This window comes from Triturus cristatus, chromosome 10, assembly GCF_964204655.1.
Source record: "Triturus cristatus chromosome 10, aTriCri1.1, whole genome shotgun sequence".
Lineage (NCBI taxonomy): Eukaryota > Metazoa > Chordata > Amphibia > Caudata > Salamandridae > Triturus > Triturus cristatus.
The window spans coordinates 32,918,585-32,941,627 of NC_140593.1; the positions used below are offsets into that span (position 1 = coordinate 32,918,585).

The 23,043-nt window shown below is 45.3% G+C and overlaps 1 protein-coding gene across 1 annotated transcript in view; it reads left to right on the top strand.

The window, feature by feature from the left end:
- Positions 1–11,629, top strand: part of LOC146788758 (vomeronasal type-2 receptor 26-like) — a 327,656-nt gene extending 316,027 nt beyond the window's left edge. The window contains exon 5 of the mRNA XM_085630965.1: positions 10,722–11,629. Within this exon, the coding sequence (XP_085487091.1) occupies positions 10,722–11,629 (908 nt within the window). The remainder of the gene's footprint in view (positions 1–10,721) is intronic.
- The last annotated feature ends 11,414 nt before the right edge of the window (positions 11,630–23,043 follow it).

The window sequence follows — 23,043 nt, forward strand, 5'->3', positions numbered from 1 at the left end:
CTGACTCTGGGGAATCCCTAGCCCGTCACATGACACGACCAGCCAATCACGCGACAGACACACTGCACACAGAAGTGCCCACTTCTAGAAGTGGCACTTCCACACTAGGTACATGCACGCCGCACACATCATCGCGCAGCATTCACTCCCACGAGTCCGCACATACCAAACTCGGGCCTGCACACCCCACGCATCAGGAACTACTAGGGACACATACACTCCTCATGCATTCCTATGGGAGGGCAGGCCTATCTCACCACATGCACTCAGAGCACGCACGCACTTTACCCTGGGACACAGGGAAAGTGCGCAGAGACCAAACAATTACCACACCAAGTCACCAATAAAAAGCCAAAAAGTCCAGGGGTGAACCTGCCAGAAGGGCCAAGTCCAACACAACCCCCTTCCAGCCAAAACGCAGGGCAGACCAATCACCACCGTGATGGACTTCCCTGCTTGGGGCGATAGAACACGGACGCGGGCCCGCAACTGCATGGACACCCTCCGGTTCTACGCCACGGTGAACCCATGGAATTCTTTTTAACACCACTGTCTGGACCAACTGGGCTACCCCACTGGTACTCCCAAGCTGTCCGCGGCCAAGACCAGGCCCTAGGCCACCCAGGTGCCACCGGTCTTTGCCTAACCATAGAGTGGGGGGTAGTAACCCCTGGCACATAGCGGCCATTCTCCACTCTTCCTCTCTGAAAGACAGGACTAGACTGCCACTGGTTCTCCAGCCTAGGGTCTACACCCTCAGGCGGACCAGGAGTCTCAGGGAAGGCTCTCCTCCCCCTACCTCTTCTTCTAGGGTTCCTCCTCCTCTGGCGAGTGGTACACCTAGAACGCCATTCCAACCCAGGGTTTAACCCCTCAGGTTGTACCGGGGGCAGAGGTGGGCTCTCCCACCCTCTGCACCTCCTTCCAGAACCCTGCTCCCTACCAACTGGGGCGGTACCTCTGGAAGAAGAACTGGTCGGGACGCTGATTACAGACGTCCCACCCTTCAGGTCAGGCTGATCCTGAACCTGGCCTCCCAACCTCCGGCCTAGAACCTTTGGTGGAATAATTGCCTGGCACTCCAGGACTTCTGGGGATTTCCACTCCATCCCCCTGAGGCTATCAAAGGACACATATGTCGAGCGACTGTCTGTCTGGCGCTGATCTCCCGTCCCCTGTCCACCTGACAGTGCGTGGAGATCCCCCAGAACAGAAGTGGTGCCACCCTGGTCATGACACGGGATCCTAGCCCAACTGGGTAGTCCCTGACCCACAGGCTCTTCCACTGGGAAACTCATCCCCCAATCACTCCTCACACTCGACTCCTGTACCCTCCCTACCGGAGCGGTACTGCCAGACTCCAGAACCACAGGAGCCCTGGTTACAGGTGCTCTAGGTCCTCTACTCACCAGGAGATCTTCCTCAAATGGGCTAACAGGACAGCCTAGGTCCCCAACTTGGTGTTCCCTCATGGACCCATCCAAGTCCTGAGGTAGGGTTTCGTACGTCCGGGGACCCTCGGTCACCCTCTCACTCCTGCTCCACTGAGCCAGGCAGTGAGCCCCTACACCCTCCTCGCTATCCTGGGACCTAGCTGGGCTACACTGAGCCTCTTCCACCACGCTGGGCTGGAAGATACCTGACCCACTACTTTTGGAGTCACTCCCTAATGACTCTAGAGAACCTCTAGCCCTTTCCCAGCGCTCTGCTTCATCTCCAAGCTCAAATGGGGCAGACACCCCACACCCCAACAGGTGTTGGCGCAACCCCGGTGCACAACAATTGAGCAGGTGTTCTCTGAGAATCAGATCACACAGTTTATCATAATCAGATTCTGCGGGAACTCTTATCCAATCAAACAGTGCATCCTCACATTCATCCACAAACTCCTCCCAAGACTGGTGAGACAGTTTCCTACTGCCCCTGAATTTCAACCTTAACTCCTCCTCCTGGGGAACAGGTACCAGACTGGGGGGACTGGGATTTCCTACACTGGAATCTACATCGCTACTACCACTGGACTCAACCCTCCCTGGGGAGTCCAGAAAATTAAAACTGCGCGCAGGGGATAGTCTACCCTCCAGAGCTACTTTGCCTCTGGTGGAGGCCCTCTCAGCCTCCTCTACCCTCTCCCGCGCCAAGACCCACTCAGTCTCTCGCTGTTGCTTCCTGGCCTCCAGCTGCGCCATAGCCTGAGCATGCTCTAACCTGAGCTTCTCTAACGCCAGCTGGTGCTCCCTTTCTTTCCTCCTATCTTCCCACTCCTCTGGGGACAGGGAAAGGGATGAGGCGCTGCCTCCTACGCTGGACCCAGCAAGGGACGCCCTACCTATGGGGTCCTCACTCTCTACTTGCGTCCAGGTATTGTCATCCTCTACCTCCTCTTCTGAATCTTCAGGGCTCCCCACAGACCCACCACCCTCCAGGTGTGAGGCCCGGGCCCTTTCCATACTGTGCTCAAGATCCCATGGACCCTTTTGCCATAGGACCAGGTGGTCCTGAAGTTCGTACAGGGTGTCGGACTCTCCCTCTGTACAGTACCTTTCTAACTCCTGCCTCTGGCGCCAAGCTAGCTCATAGGGATCACAAGCAGGCTCCATTCTGGCGGACGTTATGGTAAAAATTATACAGGGAACCTAGGGGTCTGAGTTTCACACAGGAGCACACAATTCACAAAAAGATTCAGCAAGCTCTCTAACCCAGAGAACTCACACTCACTTGCCTAGTGCCACTCACCACTCATCCACACACAACCCTCCCCTCGGACTGGTAAGGCAGTTTCTACCACCCCTGATTCCTCAATCTGACCACCACGTGACACAGGTACCAACTCTGGGCGCAGGGCGGGGGACAGATGTACAGGACACTATTACGCTGCCACCACTGGATCCCACCCTCTGGTGAATCCAGAAAACACAATGCACTAAGGGGGATGATCTACCCTCCCGAGCTAGGGACACCTAACTCACAGTGCACAAAACCACATTTCCAAAGAAATGACAATTAAAAACAAACTTAGAACAATAATCCCTATACCATGTGATTTATCTAAATGCAGAGTTTTGTAGTGCGGCCAGTTGCTGCTGCGGTACAGCGCAAACGCAAGTCCAAATCCCACCGCTGCCACCAATGTTAGAAATGGGATTTCTGGTTGGCTAGGGCTTGCGCCAAAGCCAGACAGAAACCACCACTCTAGTCAGGGCTGGGGAGTTACACGCCAAAGATAACCCCTGCTCACCCCCCTTGGTAGCTTGGCACGAGCAGTCAGGCTTATCCCTGAGGCGCGCGCACCCAGCAACAACACCCAAGGCCCACCACAAAGGAAACTCCACACAAGGTATTCTATAAAAATAGCCTTTGTATTATACACAACACATTAGACAAAAACACACACTCTACAATGTGCCAACAGGCACGGGCAGAATTTACAAGGGATTATATATACAGGGGACAGGGCCACCTGGACCACTGTCAGGAAGTAGCACTTTTTAGAACATAGGAATAATACTGTAGTATAAAATAACATATGTAGCACACAACCAGTAATTACTGGTATCAGGTAAGTACCACCTATGCAACCCTAACCACCTTAGGAAAATATTGCGCAGGGAATCAGGACCTCACTAGCACCACCTGTACTAGGGAGAAAACAACCACCTAAGTATCACAATACCTGTAGGGGTCTAAGCACATAAACACATGATGCATAACATTCAGAGGTGTAAAGCAAAGCACATGACGCATAAACACATTCAGAGGTGCAGGAAAGGAACAATGGCGCAAAAACTCACATTAGCCACTATCTGTGGCAGTCCCTAGGCCAACTGGCCGTGAAGGGGCAAAGGCGCCCTGTGTCCAGCCAAGTCAGGGTGCGCCTGCGCAGGCTGCGCCAACCAAGGTGCACAAAGCACAACCTACATGTAGCAGTTGCCCACTAAGTCCTGGGCAACTGGAGAGATGCTGGGGCACCACTGTGCCTTCCTAAATAAATATGGCAGGGGTTGGAGCCTCTCCTGGGCTCTAAGAAAACACTTGTGGCCCCCTGAGCCTCGCAGGCTCTGATCAATATTGTGGGGCAAGGTGGGAGTGGCCCGCTGCCATCTGGGGCCACTCAATCGCCAAGGAAATGCCCCCGTATGCGTTTGGAGTGTGCACTGCGCTCTCCACAACCAATGCGCTGCCGTTGAAGTCCCTCTGGACTCTGAACATAAATATGCCCTCTGCGTTGGAGCCTCGTGGGCTCGACAAAACACAATCCCCACGTTGGAGCGCCTCGCGCTCAAAGACAATCGCTGCCACAGTCGGTGGAGCCTCGGGGCTCTAGTGACCCCAGAAATAATGCCCCCGTTGTGGGAGGGGCCGAGCAACAGGACCAGCGCTGGGCGCTGCCGGGGAGGACCGAACCCAGGGCCCCGTCACACCCCCAGTAGCGGACACTCACCGGGTGAACGCGCAGGTCCCGGCCGACGGCAGCGCTTCGTGGAGTCCCGCTCAGGGACTCGGGAATCCTTCGCCAGCACCGATCCCCGGATCCGCTGGCTTCCTCCGGCGACGCGGGACTCTCCTTTGCAGGCGGAGGCGGGGTTGGCTCCCGCCCTCGTCTTCTGGGTCTCCGTCACAGGAGCGCGGGGTAGGCTCCCGTCCGCTTCCTGTTTGAGGCGAGGCCCCGCCTACGTCCCTCACAGTTTTGCCTGACTTCCTGTGCGTCCCGAACCGGGCTGCAGCGGTGATTTTTCCCGTCACAAGAGGGGTAGGCTCCCTCGTTACAGTGGATGTACGGCGGGGTGGGCACCCGCCGTAAAATAAACAAATAAGCGGGGTGGGCACCCGCCAACGAGCACGGCAAGGTCCCTGGCAGGGTGGGCACCTGCCAGGGGATTTCAGGATTGGCACCGCATGGGGGAAATGCCGGGTGGGCACCGGCTCGCAGCAATAAAGCGCTCCTGGCGCTAGGACAAATAAAAAGCGCTTCCAAGCGCTAAAGGAGAATAAAAGCGCTTCCAAGCGCTTAGGCCTAACAAGCACCACAAAGTCCAGCAAAAGTTCTTCCCTGCAGGCAGCAGGGCAGGGGTGGGGGGCAAGGCTGGACCCAGAGCCAGCTCACTGGGCCTCCAGGCAGGGAGGTAGTCCAAGTGGCGGTCCTCTGGTCCAGCAGCAGCAGCAGCCCCCCTCAGGTAAGATCCTGGCAGAGAACAGTTTCTGTGGGGACACAGCCCCATTTTTATACAGGCAAACCCTTTGTTCTGGGTTCAGGGTGAGGGGGAAAACCAGTCGCAGCTGGTTGGGGAGCACCCTTGATGTGCTCAGCCCCTCACTCTATTCACTGGCAGGGCTAGGGTCGTCAGTCGTACCACAGGGGGCGGGGCCAGCATTGTGTGTGGAAAACCCTGTCCTATTCAGGACCCAGGTATACTCCTCCCACCCATCTAGCTGCTGATCTCCCCATTCACCACTGGGTGACTCATCCTGACTCTGGGGAATCCCTAGCCCGTCACATGACACGACCAGCCAATCACGCGACAGACACACTGCACACAGAAGTGCCCACTTCTAGAAGTGGCACTTCCACACTAGGTACATGCACGCCGCACACATCATCGCGCAGCATTCACTCCCACGAGTCCGCACATACCAAACTCGGGCCTGCACACCCCACGCATCAGGAACTACTAGGGACACATACACTCCTCATGCATTCCTATGGGAGGGCAGGCCTATCTCACCACATGCACTCAGAGCACGCACGCACTTTACCCTGGGACACAGGGAAAGTGCGCAGAGACCAAACAATTACCACACCAAGTCACCAATAAAAATCCAAAAAGTCCAGGGGTGAACCTGCCAGAAGGGCCAAGTCCAACAGGCCCTTAGTAGGAAACACATGCATGTAAAATATACAACAGTTGGTGGTGGAGATTTTGAACCATAGGTTTTTGACCTGCAATAAGTAGGAAAAAAGGAGTACTACAGTAGTACTATGTTATGTACTACAATGTGCAGTTTATGAATTAGACCACTTGAGAGCCCTTCTCTTTATTTAAATGGGAGCATCATGCTTGAAGAAGGAAGATGGAGGAAGAGTATGACCTGCACAAATTCTTTGCCCCAGGATATTCAGGATGGTACCCCTTTTTTACCGCACACACTCAGGGCACGGACCTAATTTTCTGCAGTGCGGTACAGTACCTTGCACAGTCAGGGCTCATACCTCGGTTTCTTCAGTACAGTAAAATATCTTACTCACTCAGGCCACAGATCTCAGTTTCTGCAGAACTCTACACTACTGTAGACACTCAGGCATAGAACAGTACAGTGCATTGTACACTGAGAGCACAGATGTTAGTGTCTGCAGCACAGTATGCTACTGTGCTCACTCAGGGCACAGGTATTCAATTTACAGATCAAAGGTGCAGACATGTTACTGGAAAGTCATGTATGGAACATATTAAATGGCAATCAAAGACCTCTTTGCATATGTGGTCCGGCTGCATTAAACTTCAGGTCTAAAGATAGACTTGAGATCAAAACTTAGGGGCATATTTACAATGCCCCTGTGGCACATTTACTGAGCTTCACTTTTGTGATACTACTGAGGCGCAGTGTGCCGGCCTATAGCTACAAGGACAAGCAAAGCCACTCTGTGTGGCTTTTCATGGCCATGTCAATATGCATTAAGGCAATGACTTACTCTGCCTGAAAGGGACATTCCATGGGTGTTGTTGTGGGTGTTCCCACGCAACACCCATGGGTTTTGACACTGCCTCAGATTAACAAAATCGCGTAAATCTGGGTCAGTGTCAAAGCTAATGCCTTCCCAAACAGACGTAACGAGGAGAAATGTGTTCATTCTCTTTTTCCCTCTTTCTATGTGTGCTGCAATCCGAAGTATACCTAGAACGAGGGAAATGTCCCCTATGATGTCCCTTCGTGCCCAAAAATATTCATGCCAACAACACAGACATCCTTGCACAATTGTGAAAGGGTGCATGCTTTGGCACTCGGCTGCAGTGTGTGTGCCAGCGCTGACAGAAAGGACAGGAATGCGCTACATCTTGCGGATTCAGTGCATTCCTGCTCTTTTCTTTTGATGTGGAGAAGCACAGCTGGAAGTCTTGTGGCGCTGCCCTATGCCAAAATATTGTAAATATGTGCCTCAGACTTAGGGTCTTAAGTTAGAATTCAAATGTAAACTTAGACTTAAGGTCTGAACGTAGAATTGAGGTCTAACCTTTGATGTCAGGTCTAAAGATAGACTTCATGTCTAAACTTAGACATCAGGTCAGGTTGAGAATCTGGCCCTCTTCCTCTTTAGTTTACACGAGACTTGTTCCATGCTACTTCAGTAAACCATATCACCATTAGAAGAATAAATTCAGAAAATGCCTCAAGCACCCCCTTCTGAAGAAAAGCTTTCGTGTGCACCAGTCAGAACAGAGTATCCCACCTGTGTGGCAAAGGGACAGTCAACTCACAACATGTGTCAATCCACGATCTTCTGCACTATGGCATTCACACATTATGGGAAGAATTGGTTCTAATTCGACTAGGATAACATATGCTTCCTCAAAAAAGCGGTACAAGCAAGCCTGGCTGAAGACGGCTGAAATGCCAGAAACCGGTCGTAGGAAGCTTGTTGCCGGTCCAGGGAAGACATAGCTTGGCAGTTCGGACTGAACTGTTCCTATGAGGCATAGGGTCAGAGTGATTTGCATATGGCCATGTCTGAATTGGGGTGGCAGAGTGGGCTAGAGAACAGTGATGGATCAAACCCAGATCTGTTGACTGGGTGTGAGTGTTTGATTGGTTCTGATGCTCCGTCCATCACCACCCCCTTTTGTACCGCTTTGTTCGACATAAGTTAGCAGGTTATGCTCAGACGTTGAGTCCCTTGCTCACTTTGCTACTGGATTCAAGCAAGCCTGGCTGAAGACGGCTGAAATGCCAGAAACCGGTCCTAGGATCCTTGTTTCTGGTACAGGGAAGACATGGCTTGGCAGTTCGGGCTGGACTGTTCCCATGAGGCACAGGGTCAGATTGATTTGTGTATGGCCATGTCTGAACTGGGGTGGCAGAGTGGGCTAGAGAACGGTGATGGATCAAACCCAGATCTGTTGATTGGGTGTGAGTGTTTGATTGGTTCTGATGCTCCGTCCATCACCACCCCCTTTTGTACAGCTTTGTTCGCCATAAGTTGGCAGGGTGTGCTCAGACATTGAGTCCCTTGCTCACTTTGCCACTGGATTCAAGCAAGCCTGGCTGAAGACAGCTGAAATGCCAGAAACCGGTCCTAGGAAGATTGTTTCCGGTCCAGGGAAAGACATGGCTTGGCAGTTCGGGCTGGACTGTTCCCATGAGGCACAGGGTCAGACTGATTTGCATATGGCCATGTCTGAACTGGGGTGGCAGAGTGGGCTAGAGAACGGTGATGGATCAAATCCAGATCTGTTGACTGGGTGTGAGTGTTTTATTGGTTCTGATGCTCCGTCCATCACCACCCCCTTTTGTACCGCTTTGTTCGCCATAAGTTGGCAGGGTATGCTCAGACGTTGAGTCCCTTGCTCACTTTGCCTCTGGATTCAAGCAAGCCTGCCTGAAGACGGGTGAAATGCCAGAAACCGGTCCTAGGAAGCTTGTTTCCGGTCCAGGGAAGACATGGCTTGGCAGTTTGGGCTGTACTGTTCCCATGAAGCACAGGGTCAGACTGATTTGCATATGGCCATGTCTGAACTCGGGTGGTAGAGTGGGCTGGAGAACGGTGATGGTTCAAACCCAGATCTGTTGACTGGGTGTGAGTGTTTGATTGGTTCTGATGCTCCGTCCATCACCACCCCCTTTTGTACCGCTTTGTTCGACATAATTTGGCAGGTTATGCTCAGACGTTTAGTCCCTTGCTCACTTTGCCACTAGATTCAAGCAAGCCTGGCTGAAGATGGCTGAAATGCCTGAAACCGGTCCTAGGAAGCTTGTTTCTGGTACAGGGAAGACATGGCTTGGCAGTTCGGGCTGGACTGTTCCTATGAGGCACAGGGTCAGACTGATTTGTATATGGCCATGTCTGAACTGGGGTGGCAGAGTGGGCTAGAGAACGGTGATGGATCAAACCCAGATCTGTTGGCTGGGTGTGAGTGTTTGATTGGTTCTGATGCTCTGTCCATCACCACCCCCTTTTGTACCGCTTTCTCAAAAAAGCAGCACTTTTTATTCTGAAAAATACTTAATAGGACTGATTCAAATTAGATTTCATCAAGCAACCATGGGGAATATTTACAAGGGGATTGTGCCACTGCAATGTCACTTTTACCAATGTTCTAGTGGTGCATTGCCCTGCATCAGATTTATAAAGTGCTGTTAAGCATTGACATTGTAAATATGGTACCCTTTTATGCAGGTATCTGCATGAAAGGGGTGTGCAATGGTTGTTGCTGTGGGGTTCCACCGCAACACCCATCTTTTTTTGACGCTGCCCCAGATTTACATGGAGGCGGCGCCATGCAGTAGCAGGCATTAAAATAGCGCAACGAGGAGAAATACTTTTATTTCTCCTTAGCTTTTGCATCCTGCAGCACACATAGAAAGAACAAAATTGCATTATTGATTGCTTATGTCAGAATGTATCAGAGGAAAACTTTGAGGGTGTGATAATTATCCCACAACTCATCATTCCAGGATCGGAAGTTAGACTCACACCTGCAATCAGGGTCTACACGAGAGTAGTGGACTCCCGAATCTGAGGTCAAAGCTGCCCAGCTAAGCAAGATTCCCACCTCTCTGTAACATTCGCCGAAGACGCTCCCCCGACTTAGGACCAGTGCAAGAGGTCTGACAGCAACAGAAGAAAAATAAGAATAACACAAGTCAGTCAAATTACAATCCTGCTAAGGGTTAGAAAGTCCACTTGTGTTTGAGAAGAAAATATTCTCGCAAAAAATCTATGGATTTCATGTGTATATTTCCTCACAGCCTTTTGTGGTTTACAGTATGATATTTATCTATTTCTAGTTCAAAATCTGACAGAGGAAACCTTAATTAGAGAACAAAAGAGCTGTGCGTAGAGGTGTTGGGACGTCAAGATCGTGTCCACACTGCAGAGGAGGGGCCTTGATGTGAATGAGGATTATGTAAAATCAGGAGATTAGATTAAAACATTGAGCAATTCACATAATGTAGCCTAAGGGGCTGCATTTCCAACCCAGCAGCACCAGGGTACATACAATAAGGAGTCTTTTTCCAAGTAGGGGCAAGACTCTGACATTACAGGTGCTGCTAGATGATCCCTTCTCTAAAGATATTCTTTTATTGGCTCCGGACATGCCTCTGTGAACAGGAGCATCTTCCTGTTGCCTATGTGCATGACCCATTGCAGACTAATACATACATGTATGTGGATAGGATGAGTGTATCCACACCCTACAGCCAATCACTTGAAAAATATGTTGATACTACTCCTAGGTTTGTGATGGATTTTATAAGACACTCAAGCGCTGTGGGGTGACTCCTGCAATCTTACAGCTGCTCCTATGTGTATCCTTCTTGACACCTCAATGGAGATGCCGGGTCAATATGCTTTTTTAACTAATGACTTGCAAAGTCCAGTGTGCATGTTCCACAGACAGTACATCCACTCATAGTTACACAGAATGACTCTACTGTGTCACATTCCACTCATCTCTCCCTACTTGAAAGCATCTACTGTAATACTGAAAAATGTTCTTTTCCTGCAGATATGGCAAACTGCTTAGCATGCCCTGAAGACCAATGGTCCAATCAGAAGAGAGATGCCTGCATTCCACGGGTGGTAGAGTTCCTGGCCTATGGGGATCAATTGGGAGTAGCCTTAACCTCCATTACAAGTTGCTTCTCCCTCCTCACTGCTGGAGTGCTACGAATCTTTATCAAATACAGGAATACACCTCTGGTTAAAGCCAATAACAGGGATCTTAGCTACATCCTTCTCATCTCCCTCCTGCTGTCCTTCCTCTGCTGTCTTCTGTTCATTGGACATCCTTCAAAGACTTCCTGTCTCCTCCGGCAAACGGCCTTTGGGATCATTTTCACTATAGCTGTTTCTTCAGTTTTAGCAAAAACTATCACAGTGATCATTGCCTTCAATGCCACAAAGCCGGGCAGCCATCTCAGAAAGTATGTGGACCCACGAGTTTCCAGCTTTTTGGTGCTCTCCTGCTCACTGGGGGAGGTGGTGATCTGTACTGTGTGGCTCCTCTGCTCTGCCCCATTCCCAGACATTGACACCAGATCAGAAACTGGGAAGATGATCTTACAGTGCAACGAGGGTTCTGTTGTTGCCTTCTACGCTGCGGTTGGTTATATGGGATTCTTAGCTCTTCTGAGTTTTGTTGTTGCCTCCATAGCAAGAAAGTTACCGGCTACTTTCAACGAGGCCCAGTTTATCACCTTCAGCATGTTGGTGTTCTGTAGCGTCTGGGTCTCCTTCATCCCAGCGTACCTGAGCACCAAGGGCAGGTACATGGTGGCCGTGGAGATCTTTGCCATCCTGACTTCCAGTGCTGGACTGCTGGGCTGTATCTTCATCCCCAAAATCTACATCATCCTCCTTAGGCCTGAGCTCAACACCAAGGAATATCTAATGGGGAGGCAAGGGACCCCCTGAGACTTACAGGACTGGGTTAGTTGTATCTCACAATAAAGAGTGACAAATTATCGTTCTGCAACAATATCAAGTGCAGAATATTGGATAGCACTATATCGTCAAGGTGGGCATATATGTGTGTATTTAGATTTACTATTCTTAACTTCACCTCTATGGGCCTGATTAGGATGGCGGATGGACTCATGGGTAACCCATCCCTGTACTACGTGACAGGCACCATGCAGTGCCAGTTACTTGATACAGGGATCTATTGGGGAGCACCTACATAGGTGCCCCTCCACACCCAAAGAAAAGGCCTTGGGGAATAGGGGGGCCCGCTACAGGCCCACAATGTCCATCCCATCCAGCCTTTCCCACCATGGGTGACCTGTCATGGAAAGGCTGGTGGGGAGGGACCATCCTAATCCCTACAGTGGTGCCTGGTAGGCATTGCCACCATTTTAGGGATTGGGAGGCCCTCCACCGACCGGTGGCCTCAAGGAGCCCGTCGGATGCATGGCAGTTGGTCTTTCTGCCTGCCTGCACCCCGCCCGCCATCAAAATATGGTGGGTGGAAAAGCCACATAGGATGGGGGGGAAACTGCCACCAACAGCCTGTCATTGGCAGTGTCCCCGCCATCCTAATCAGCCCCTAAGTATCATGACAACATATATATGATCATGGCACATCGGTGTGGAGGTAAAACTATTAAGGGGATTTCAATCACCCTTGTGCCACTCAAGTGGGTGCAAGGGACACTCAAACCATAGCGAGGATTCATCAAGCCATGCAAGGCCACCTTGCGAGGCCCGGAGTGGCATGATAGATCCAAAGTGATGCATCTCAAATCAATGTGTTGCATTACTCTGCCTTGGAAGGGGTTCCATGGGTGGATGTGTGGTTGTTCCCAAGTATCCCCCCATAGAATCTGAAGCATTTCCAGATTTACCAATACTAGTAGACCTGGGAATATATCAGACCTGCTTTGCCTTCCCAGGTGAGGCATAACAAGAATAAATATCTGTATATCTCCCTGTTGCTTCATATTTAATGTGTGCTCTACACTACAGCACACATAGAAAGAGGAAAATACCTCAGGAGAATGTTTTTGTGCAGGAAGAGTCCCTTCCTGTACAAAAAGAACCTGCTCAACACACAGGCACCCTTGCACCATGGGGCAAGGGTGCCTGCATTGGTGTTAGCCAGAGCATTGTGTGCCAGCGCATGCTAGCCAGAGCATTGTGTGCCAGCGCAGGGAAATGACAGGAATTGTTGAGTATGGCACATTCTTGCCCTTTCTCCATCGCACAGTGCAGTGCAGCACTGATATCTTGACTTACCAATGTACCCACCTTGACAATACAGCTGCAGACGCTGTCCTGACTTGATTTTTTTGCAGGCCAATATTCTGCACTCAGTTTTGTGGTAGAAAATCCACTAGAGCACAACGTATAATGATCAAATAGGTGTCATGTTGTACTGGTGTACTGTCACAGTTCATAATTTACACACAAATAGCTTTGTGTTGTACACAGCAAAGTTTTACTGACTCTAAAATGTGACCGTTAGTGAATACTTTATCAGCTTGTTGTTCTAGTGATCAATGCTTTAATGTTGAGAGCGATGATTTTGATTTAATTAAATGTGTGCCTAACATTATATTTTTGCACTAAAAGAAAAACACTGCACTTTGCAAAACTGTATTTTCCTGTGTTGTCAGAACTAGGTGCAAACTAGGCCTAAACTCCATCTTGAATTCTAAAGCAGCCATGATTTGTGTTTTCATTTCTTCTCTCGTCGCATGTGACAAAATGTGCATCATGCATGGACATGCTATTCTTGAGGAATGCCGGAGGAAGAATTTACTACATTTCAAGGCTCCTACTGTCTGTACTCCTGCAGTGCCCTTTACGGTTTGAGATTGTAAGTGTGTGAGTGGAACTTGATTTGTACTGAGACACCTGGTTGCATTAGGGAATATTCAATTAGGGGTTGTTGTTGGGATGGTGTTAAATGATACAGCCTTACATTTTGTGTTCTATTTGTCACCTTATGCTGACAGTGTGATTTTCATTGTGAAATTTATTCCACAAATAGTGATTTTGGATGTGTTCTATGTCTGGTTTGCCATGACTTTAGAGAGCGGACTCACGTTAGTCTGTCTCCTGATTATGACGTAGAGTAGTTTACTCTGAGATTTGACTTCATGTCCTTCTCTTTGCTGCATTTGACTCAGCCTCATGCTAATTGCCTGTATTGATTTACCGTGCATTTTGACTAACTATTAATTGTGGCTTCTGTATCGCACTTTATTATTGGATAAATCTTCATGGGTTCAAAGGCTTGTAGCAGGTTTATTCAATCAACAATGCTGATTTATTTAATGCCACACTGGTATCTGTCAGGGACATTGCCTCATATGTTTTTGCGGTTAACACCATCTTCGATCCTGCACAGGTGCTATATCTTAGATTATCTTATGAGATGACATCAACACTTTCTTGAACATGAGGTACATTAGACACTACCTTAACTGCATAGTGTTGCTGGAGGATGGCATGGGTTGTATCTGGAAGTTGAGGTTCAATCATGTTACAAAAGCATGAGACACAGCTGTCCAAGGGGATGTACCATCTGTGGTGCTTCATAAACACAATAGAAGCTCTTTCATCTAAGCCTGTCTTAGGGGCTCATGCCATTGTTGCATGCTGGGGACTGACTGCCGGTAAGGCGGCGGTCCCGCTAAGTGAATTATGATGTGCCCGCCATTATGGGGGCGCATCCAGGGCCCTGACCATTGCGGATGGTTCTGCTAGCTGCAGCACCGTTCGCAATGTGAAAATGCCACTTAGTGCATTTCCCTGCACTACGTGGCAGGCACCACACGGTGCCTGCCATTTTGTGCAGGGTAATTTGTAGGGGGGTCAGTGATCAACCACCCTCCTCCCAAACAGAGGGGGCCCGCAACGGTCCCCCAAACCCAATCCCCGCCAGCCTTTCCATGAAGGCCGGTTTAAACACACATCATTTTAGGCACCTTGCACCATCCACCAGGCAATCAGACCGATTGCCTTTGACGGTGAAGTGGCGGACGGACTTTGCATCTGCCGCGCTACCCACCGTCATCCTAATTGGGCAGTGGGAAAATCGTGTGCGATGGCGGAAGGACCGTCACTGGAGCCCAGCAGTAGCGGTCCTTCTGCCATCGTAATTACCCCCTTAGTGAGGTGCTGAGTTGGCCAGCCTTAGTGAAGCACAGTTACCGCTTGATGATACTGTAGACCCAGGAGGACATTGAAATCACTGCCTCCTCCGCTCTTTCCTGATGACATCGGGTTGAACATCAAAACTAGTGACAAGTCAACTCATCGCGGCTGCAGAGTGTGACAACTATTGTCCAGCTATTGTGTATTCTTGCGCTTCAGTGTCACAGCACCTGCTAACTGTACTGCGGCTCAGTAACCATGAACCATGGTCTATCCGAGGAGCAACCTGGCAAGTGCTGCATGATGCTGTTCACATGCCACACTCGACCAAGCGCTGTAAGCGATATATCCTGCAGTGACTCCCAACTGCAGTGCCTACTCACAGCATTGATTACACACACTAAACATGTGAAGTCACTGGGTTTGTAATGAAAACGGACTTACAATGGGTGGACCAGCAGACTCCCCACCAGCGGGAATTGAAACAGTGGCACTGCTCATGTCGAGAGCCACTCAAAAAAGAGAGTAGCACTCTCTCTTTCCCTCTCTCCATCCCTCTTTTCTTTCTCTCTCTCCATCACTATTTTCATTCTCTCTCTCATCCCTCTTTTCATTCTCTCTCTCATCCCTCGTTTTATTCTTTCTCTCCATCTCTCTTTTCATTTTTTCTCTCATCCCTCTTTTCATTCTCTCTCTCCATCTCTCTTTTCCTTCACTCTCCACCTCTCTCTCTTTTTTCTCTACCTATCTCTATCTCTCTTTCTCTCTCCCTCTCTCTGTGTCTCTTTTTCTCCATCTCGCTCCCTTTCTCTGTCCCTCTCTATCCCTCCCCCTCTCCTTCTGGCACTGAATGGATCACAAACAAGTGTAATTGTTCTTTGCAAAGGAACCCTATCTACTCATGTTTGGATTAATCGATAAAGTGCATAGTGAATTAAAACCATTACACCAAAATGTATTTTAAAAACATCACAATGAGATATTTCCATGCTAAAAATGATAAATGCTTTCAGAACAGCAATTTTTCATATGAGATCAGTAAGGAAAGTCTTTCCAATGAGGTAGCTGCTTAATTTCCTGTGTCGCTTTTACCTGTAATTGTTTTGCACTCACCAACTGGTCCTTTGCCGTCACTATAGACGAATGTGCAAACTTCACAACCCTTATGTTCAAAGCGGTATTTTCAGGGTTGAGGGCCTGTATGAGTGCGTTTCTACAAGTTCTAACTCCGACTTGGTTAAAATAACCTCTTAAGAGTTTTTTTCCTTTAGGCAGGTAACCCCGGGCAAATAGTTAACAGGTGAACAATCAGCTTGTACTCCCCCCCCCACAGCCTGCATTTGTCCATTTATTTTGTCCTGGACCAGACAGGGATCTGATCCCGGGAGGACTGGTCACCAAAATGCAGCTGCATAAATGACAACTTTAAATGGAAAGGGTATGCTTGGCTGTAGTAAGACTGAGGTTTTAAAACTTTGTAGGAGTTAATAACTTGTCAGATGTGCCGCTCCATGGCCAGAGTGCTTTTGTATCCTAGAAGGAAAGTGCATTGGTGTTAGAATTGATATTTCTCTTAAATTATTTAGATGTTCAAGTTCCATATGATTTTTGCTTGAAGAGATTATATTACATTGTTTAGATAAACATATAGCCCCTCTTCTGAGTTGACTGAATGTATTTCCTGCCAGACCCGAGTTGTCACAGTGTTGTTATCAGCCTGGTGGAAGGAGTGACAGATTTTCAAGAAGGCTTTTTTAACAGAATAGCAATGCTTTGTGAGGCCAAATTCAAGGCACAACTGGGCCTGTGAGGTGTGGTTAGGCAATATAACAACTGAGAAGCAGGTCTTAACTGTTAGTAGATCTAAAAAAAAAAACATTTTTTCCTCCCACAAGTTTGAAGCCATATGCTAAGGTGGACAGACGTTTGGCTACCATCACCTTATGTGGAGGACCAAGGATGGGATCATGCAAGGTTTTGCAAGCTGCCGAAATCCTGATGTTAAAGATGCAGACTTTAGCTCCATGGTCTCCCTGTGTGGGATGGAGGACCTAACAGAATCCAAACTCTCCAATATATTTATAATGTGAGGTGCACTCAAGGCGAGATTCGCCTATGGACCAGGCCCCTGGAGGGCGACATTTTTTCGTGAAATTTACTACTTTAGTTTTAGAGAGGGTCCCTTCTGTTTTTAAAATAGTTTTTATTCAGTTTTTGATAACAGAAAACATACCAAAAAGAACTACGAAAAGGTACAAACGTTAATCCAATAAAACAATATGTAGGTAAATAAACATTATAATTTATAAATAAGCATCAAGAATATTTTTTAAAAGTACCTATAACACAAAAATCATATCACTGTAAACGAAATTAAAAGGACAGCATCATAATTCTATATCTGCAGCTTTATAGAGCTACTAAGTTAAGAGTTAAGCCTAACCATAGAATGTTATACTATACTAACACTTGCTAAAGATTCAAATTCAAATAATCATCAATTGGTTTCCAAACATTTTGATAATTCAGAGTATTATGAATGGTACCAGATAATGTCAAATTAGCACCTCTTCTAGTAAAAATTATCCAAGCCCACCACTTATGAACTGATATTAATAAGGTATATTTCTAATTAGTAGTAATTGACTTTAAAGCTGTGGAAATTAAGAAATCAAAAAGTTTTTTATTCAGCAGAGACATTTTAGAGGAGAGAGAAGAGAATTTACAAAAAACTATTGTATATGATAACGTATCTGTAACATGCAATATGTGAGTAATTATCTGCCAAACTTCATCACAGAACTTCTTAACAATATGACAATCATATACCATACGTCTTAACAAACCTATTTTTAAAGAACAGTTTTAAACAGTAGAATTTATTTAAAATTGTGCATATAATTTTAAGGGGGTCCATAGACAATTACAAATTATAAAGGAATTAGTTTGATATGAAGTTACAGGCAACCATTCCAAGACAAAATTCAACCAAATCTTCCTTCATAAACCCAAAGATAAAGACAAATCTAATTCTTTATTCCAAAAAACAGATACAAAATTGATTATACCCCCACCAGAATTATAATTTTTTTAATATAACAATGACACCACGTGGGTTGAAGATGAAATTGTTTGGAGATAGACTTCTAAATCAGAAGAAACTATTGAAGGAAAGTCATTCAGGAATGAATGAAGAATAGAGTTACAGAGCAGTTCATATATAACAATATCTGACGTTTGCAAATGAAATCTTTGTTGTAATTCATCAAAATTCATCAAAACCTAAAAAGGCAATACTATAGTAAATATCTTTAATATAAAAAATACCAGCTCTTTCCATGAAATCCCAAAATGTGTGCGACGAGCTAATTTTAATGACGGATTATGCCACAAAGTTAAATTCAATGTATGTGAAATAGAACACTGGAAAATATAATCTACATTATGTAAAATCAGTTTAGTAGATTCCAACATTTCTGATTTCATTAACAAAGCAGAAGAATTTGAAATTGTAATTAAAGCTGGTAAAGGAAATGATGATACTAAATTTTGTTCAATACAAAGCCATGAAGGTGAATTATTATGTTCTAAATGCGGTAACTAAAAAATACTTTGTTTTAAAATAAAAGCTTTATGATACACAAGTAAATCTGGTAAACCAAACCCACTATTGTTTTTAGACAATTAATTAATTTAGAGAAATATTTGTCAATGGTCCTATAACATTTAAGAGGGAGTTGAACAGGTATCATTGAAAAAAGATAAAAAAGTTTAGGAGCTACAATCATTTTAATTGCATCCAATCTTCCTGACATAGATAAACACAAGGAGGACCATTTTTTCTATACAATTTCAAATAGCAGTTAATAGGGGTTCATTTGCAAAAAGAAAAAGTAAGGGAGATAATGGCCAACCTTTCCTAGTTTTCCTAAAGAGGAAAAATGTATGGGAGAGTCGACCATTAATAAAACGTTTGGCAGACGGACTAGAGTAGAGAGCTGAAATCATACGAACAAACAATGTACCAAAATGGAAAACAGACAAGGTGCAAAAAAGGTGTTGCCAATGAATTTTATCAAAAGTCTTTTCCACATCTAATGCTAGAACACCTGCTGAAAACGGCAATAATGATCCTGCATCAATTGCTTGAAATATTAATTTAGTATTATTTGTTGAATGTCTATTTTTCATAAAGCCATACTGGTCCACATGTATAATATGAGGAAGAACAATAGCTAATCTAGTCACAATCTTTTTAGCATAGAGTTTACAATCTTGATTTATTAAAGAAATGGGGCAATAATTTGTAACCACAGAAGAATCTCTATCCAGTTTTGAGAGGATTATAATTAGCGCACCAGAGAACAACCCGGAAGTAGACCCGGTATTACTAGGATAGGAAAACAAAGAAAGCAGATGCGATGAAAGCTGAGGTGAAAACTCTTTATAAAAGTCTGCAGTAATGCCAGCTGGACCTGGAGATTTGTTTAACTTCAGAAATGTAATTGCTGAAATTATTTCATCTAAAGTAATAGGAAGATCCAAATTAGTTCCATCTTCTTGTGAAATTGTAGGTAAACCACAGCCTTTCAAAAAATTATCACTATGCACTATATACAGATATTGGTTTGATATCTAAATCTGAATAATATCGCATACATTCATTAATTATGTAACTGTGAGATAAAGCAAATGAACCATTTGCATTTTTTTTATATGGAGATAGTTAGCAAGAGGTCTTACAGATCTATTGGCACTAAAGCAAAATTGACCTTTGTTATTATAGATTTGAATGCCTGCTCTTTTGCTTAAAACAGAGTTCAATTCATAACAACATTTCTGCAATTGTACCTTATATTTGATGTTATTAGAGGTAATATATAGACGTTCATATTTGGCTATTTGTTTATCCAAATCTTTAATTGTAGTATTAAATAATTTATTTTCATGTGCCATAATGGAAGTAGTTTATCCTCTGATATATGATTAAATGCATCCCATTGATTAGTGATGGATGTCAACCCGTCAGGGTTGAATGAAAAATACTCATCAATTGCAGATTTTGGCTTATTTTTGTCATTAAGAACAATATTGGTATTCATGCACCAACGACCTTGACCATGTTGACGGAAGTTGCAAGATAAAATGCATGATATCAGAACATGGTGAGAAATATTTACATTCTGAACAGTGGGATTAGAAATTGAGGATATTGTACTATGAGAAATTAAAAAATAATCAAATCAAGAATAAGAATTATGTAGATAAGAAAATAAAGTAAACATCTTCCATTTTAGTAGTTTTATCCCCTTGCATGCTGACGACGGCTCCCAGCCGTCGTGCATTACGGTGGGCGTGTGCGCACGACGGCTGGGAGCCGTTGTAATCCCGAACGCCGTTTATTTCTCCCACACTGCGGGAGAAATAAACCAGCACGCAAGGGGTTAAAGAAGGATTTGAGAGTGAAAAAAGCTTTTGTTGGACGGAGTTTGGTTTGGGAGATTCTATCCAGTAAAGGTTCAGAAATATGATTAAAATCCCCTCCAATGATCAGAGGATCATTACCCAATTTTAGAACTTCTGAGGTAAATCTGGAACAAAAATCAGGATCATCGTTTGTTGGCCCATATACATTAATTAGGTGTAACACCTTATTGTCAATTTTATTATTGACTATAATTAAATGAATCAGAACGTTTATGCAAAATCTAAACATGTTATTTTTTTACTAAAAGAATCGCAACTCCATTTTTCCTATTGAGAGTCGGAGATGAAATAATAGAACCCACCCTTGTTTTATTCACGTAAGATAAAACTGTATCATCTACATGAGTCTCTTGAAGTAAACATATATCTGCTTTATACCTAGCTAAATAATCTTAAACCTAAGTGCATTTAACAGGGTGCTGTAAACCTTTAACATTACATGAAACAATTGTAATACTGTTCACGCTAGACATTATGAAAAAAGAACAAAGATAGATAAAAGGATTGACGAGTCAGATAGAATGAAAAAGAAATGTAGCTCTAAATCCAATAAAGGAAAGAAAAGAAGGACTCAGACTGACACAAAAAATAAACATTAGACAACATGGTAACATAAATAGTCCTCTCGAAATGCACACATGCATGCCAAGAATAAACATACATAACATGCCCTTATAAAATACTCTAATCAAAAGGCTAGCAAAACAGAAATTCAAATGTCATTGAGGTCAGGTATCCATCTCATTTGTTTCCATGGAGGACTGCGACTGTTGATCCAAAAAGCGACAAAGATCATCTGGTTGCTGAAAAGACTTAGAAGACCCATCTTTCCATATTTGCATAGTAGACAGATCAAATAAACCATATTTATAACCAGCATTTCTCAGTCTGGATATAAGATCAGTGAATTCCTTGTGAATGTTGACAGTTTCCTTAGAAAAATCTTGATGAATAAAAATGTTATTCCCACTGACCATAAAAGAAGGAATGTCTCTGGCAGCTTTTTGTATCAAAACTAAATGGTGATGATGCGAAACTTTGAAAATCATTTGCAAAGGCTTCTCTTGTATTGAATTACGATGAGAGGGAATTCTATGTGCCTTATCAATCTAACATTTTTCTGGAAATTGTATGCGTAAAAGACCAGGTAATACGTTTTCTAAATATAACCTGCAGTCATTGCCTACTAGATCCTCTGGTAAATAAACAATTTGCAGATTATATTGCCAATTGCGGTTTTCTAAGTCCAGTAATAATTTATTAATTGGTACTATTTTAGCTGCAATAGGTAGACGATGGTCAATTTTAGATGTATTATCCTGATTTGTAATAGCATTGTCAGAAATTTTCATGGAAAGACCAGCCATATCTTTTTGCAGATTTTTAATTTCAGCCATTATCTGTGGTGAAACGCACAGCTTGCAATTGCTCTAGTAAAGTAGATAATGAAGGCTCAATAATATCCTAAATAAGGGCTGTGCTGCAGCTACAACCAGCTGTGGGAGTGGCCTTGCCACAGCTGTGCCCTTTCCTGGAAGTCACTCCACCCTCCTGACAGGAAGATTCAGCAGCACCAGCTCCCATGACACCGTAGGGCAGCTCACCTCATGTTGTTCCTCCTAATCATCAGGAAAAGGCACAATAAGGTAATAGCCAGAGAGTGCTTACCAAAAGAAACCCCATCATTTTTTTCAAATTGGTAAAGCAAGCCTTATTATTCAGCGAATAGTCGATAACAGGCACACTACACTTCATCTCAGCGGGAGGCGGCCATCTTGATCGGCACACTCGCACAACTGCTGAGAGGTTCACTTCTAATTTCTTCTGCTGTGTATAAGAGAAAATGATGTTTAAAAGGCGCTGTAAGCCTACTGGGGTTAGATTCATTAGTAGCAAGTCATTCGCGAGCAAGATGTGCGTCGAGGGTGAACCACCAAGTTTTGGGGGTAACCTTTTAAGGTGATTAGAGCATGTGGTAGGTCTGAAATGTATATGTCGAACAACACTGGGGTAAGAACACACCCTGCTTCAAGTCCTTTGTTGTCTGTATCTTCTGTGAAGGTTTTGTACCATCTCCCAACTTTACCCTGAACTAGGTTCAATTTACAAAAGTTGACATGCTTTTAGAATATTGGTTGGGATTCCAGTTTGCTCTAATCACTGTCATGATAAGTCACATGGGACCTATGAAACGCGGCTTTAAAACCACAAAACAATTGAAAAACGTGGCTTTGATGGTAAGGGTGGATCTCATATGAATATTGAGGGCAGTTAGATTTGAAAAAGTGCCCTGCCATGTGTGGAAACCAGATTGATTCCACAGAATAAGGTCCAGGAAGTTGGCCCACGCTGCTAGATCATGAAAAACTAGACTTGCAAAGTATATGGCTTCAAGATATAAGCTCATGATCAAGAATGCTCATCCCTCCACCCTAATAAATTGGATGCATTATTGGTCCATGCCATGACTTTGGTGTCAACTGGTTCACCAGCACTGAGTTATATAAAAGATGAAGAGATTTTAGCCAGTATTCGATGTTGCATTTAAAAAGTGCAGTGTGCAAACCATTGGGGTCCGGAGCCTCGTCGTCCTTCCTCCCCCTAATGATATCTTCAAGGGTTCTTAAATTTTGTTCAGTTGGCTTTGTGGGCCCAGTGTCAACATCAGCCAATGCTGGCAACATGTTTGTTTGATTACATGCTTATTCTTTGAACTCATTGTGAGCTGAAAATGTGAGTCC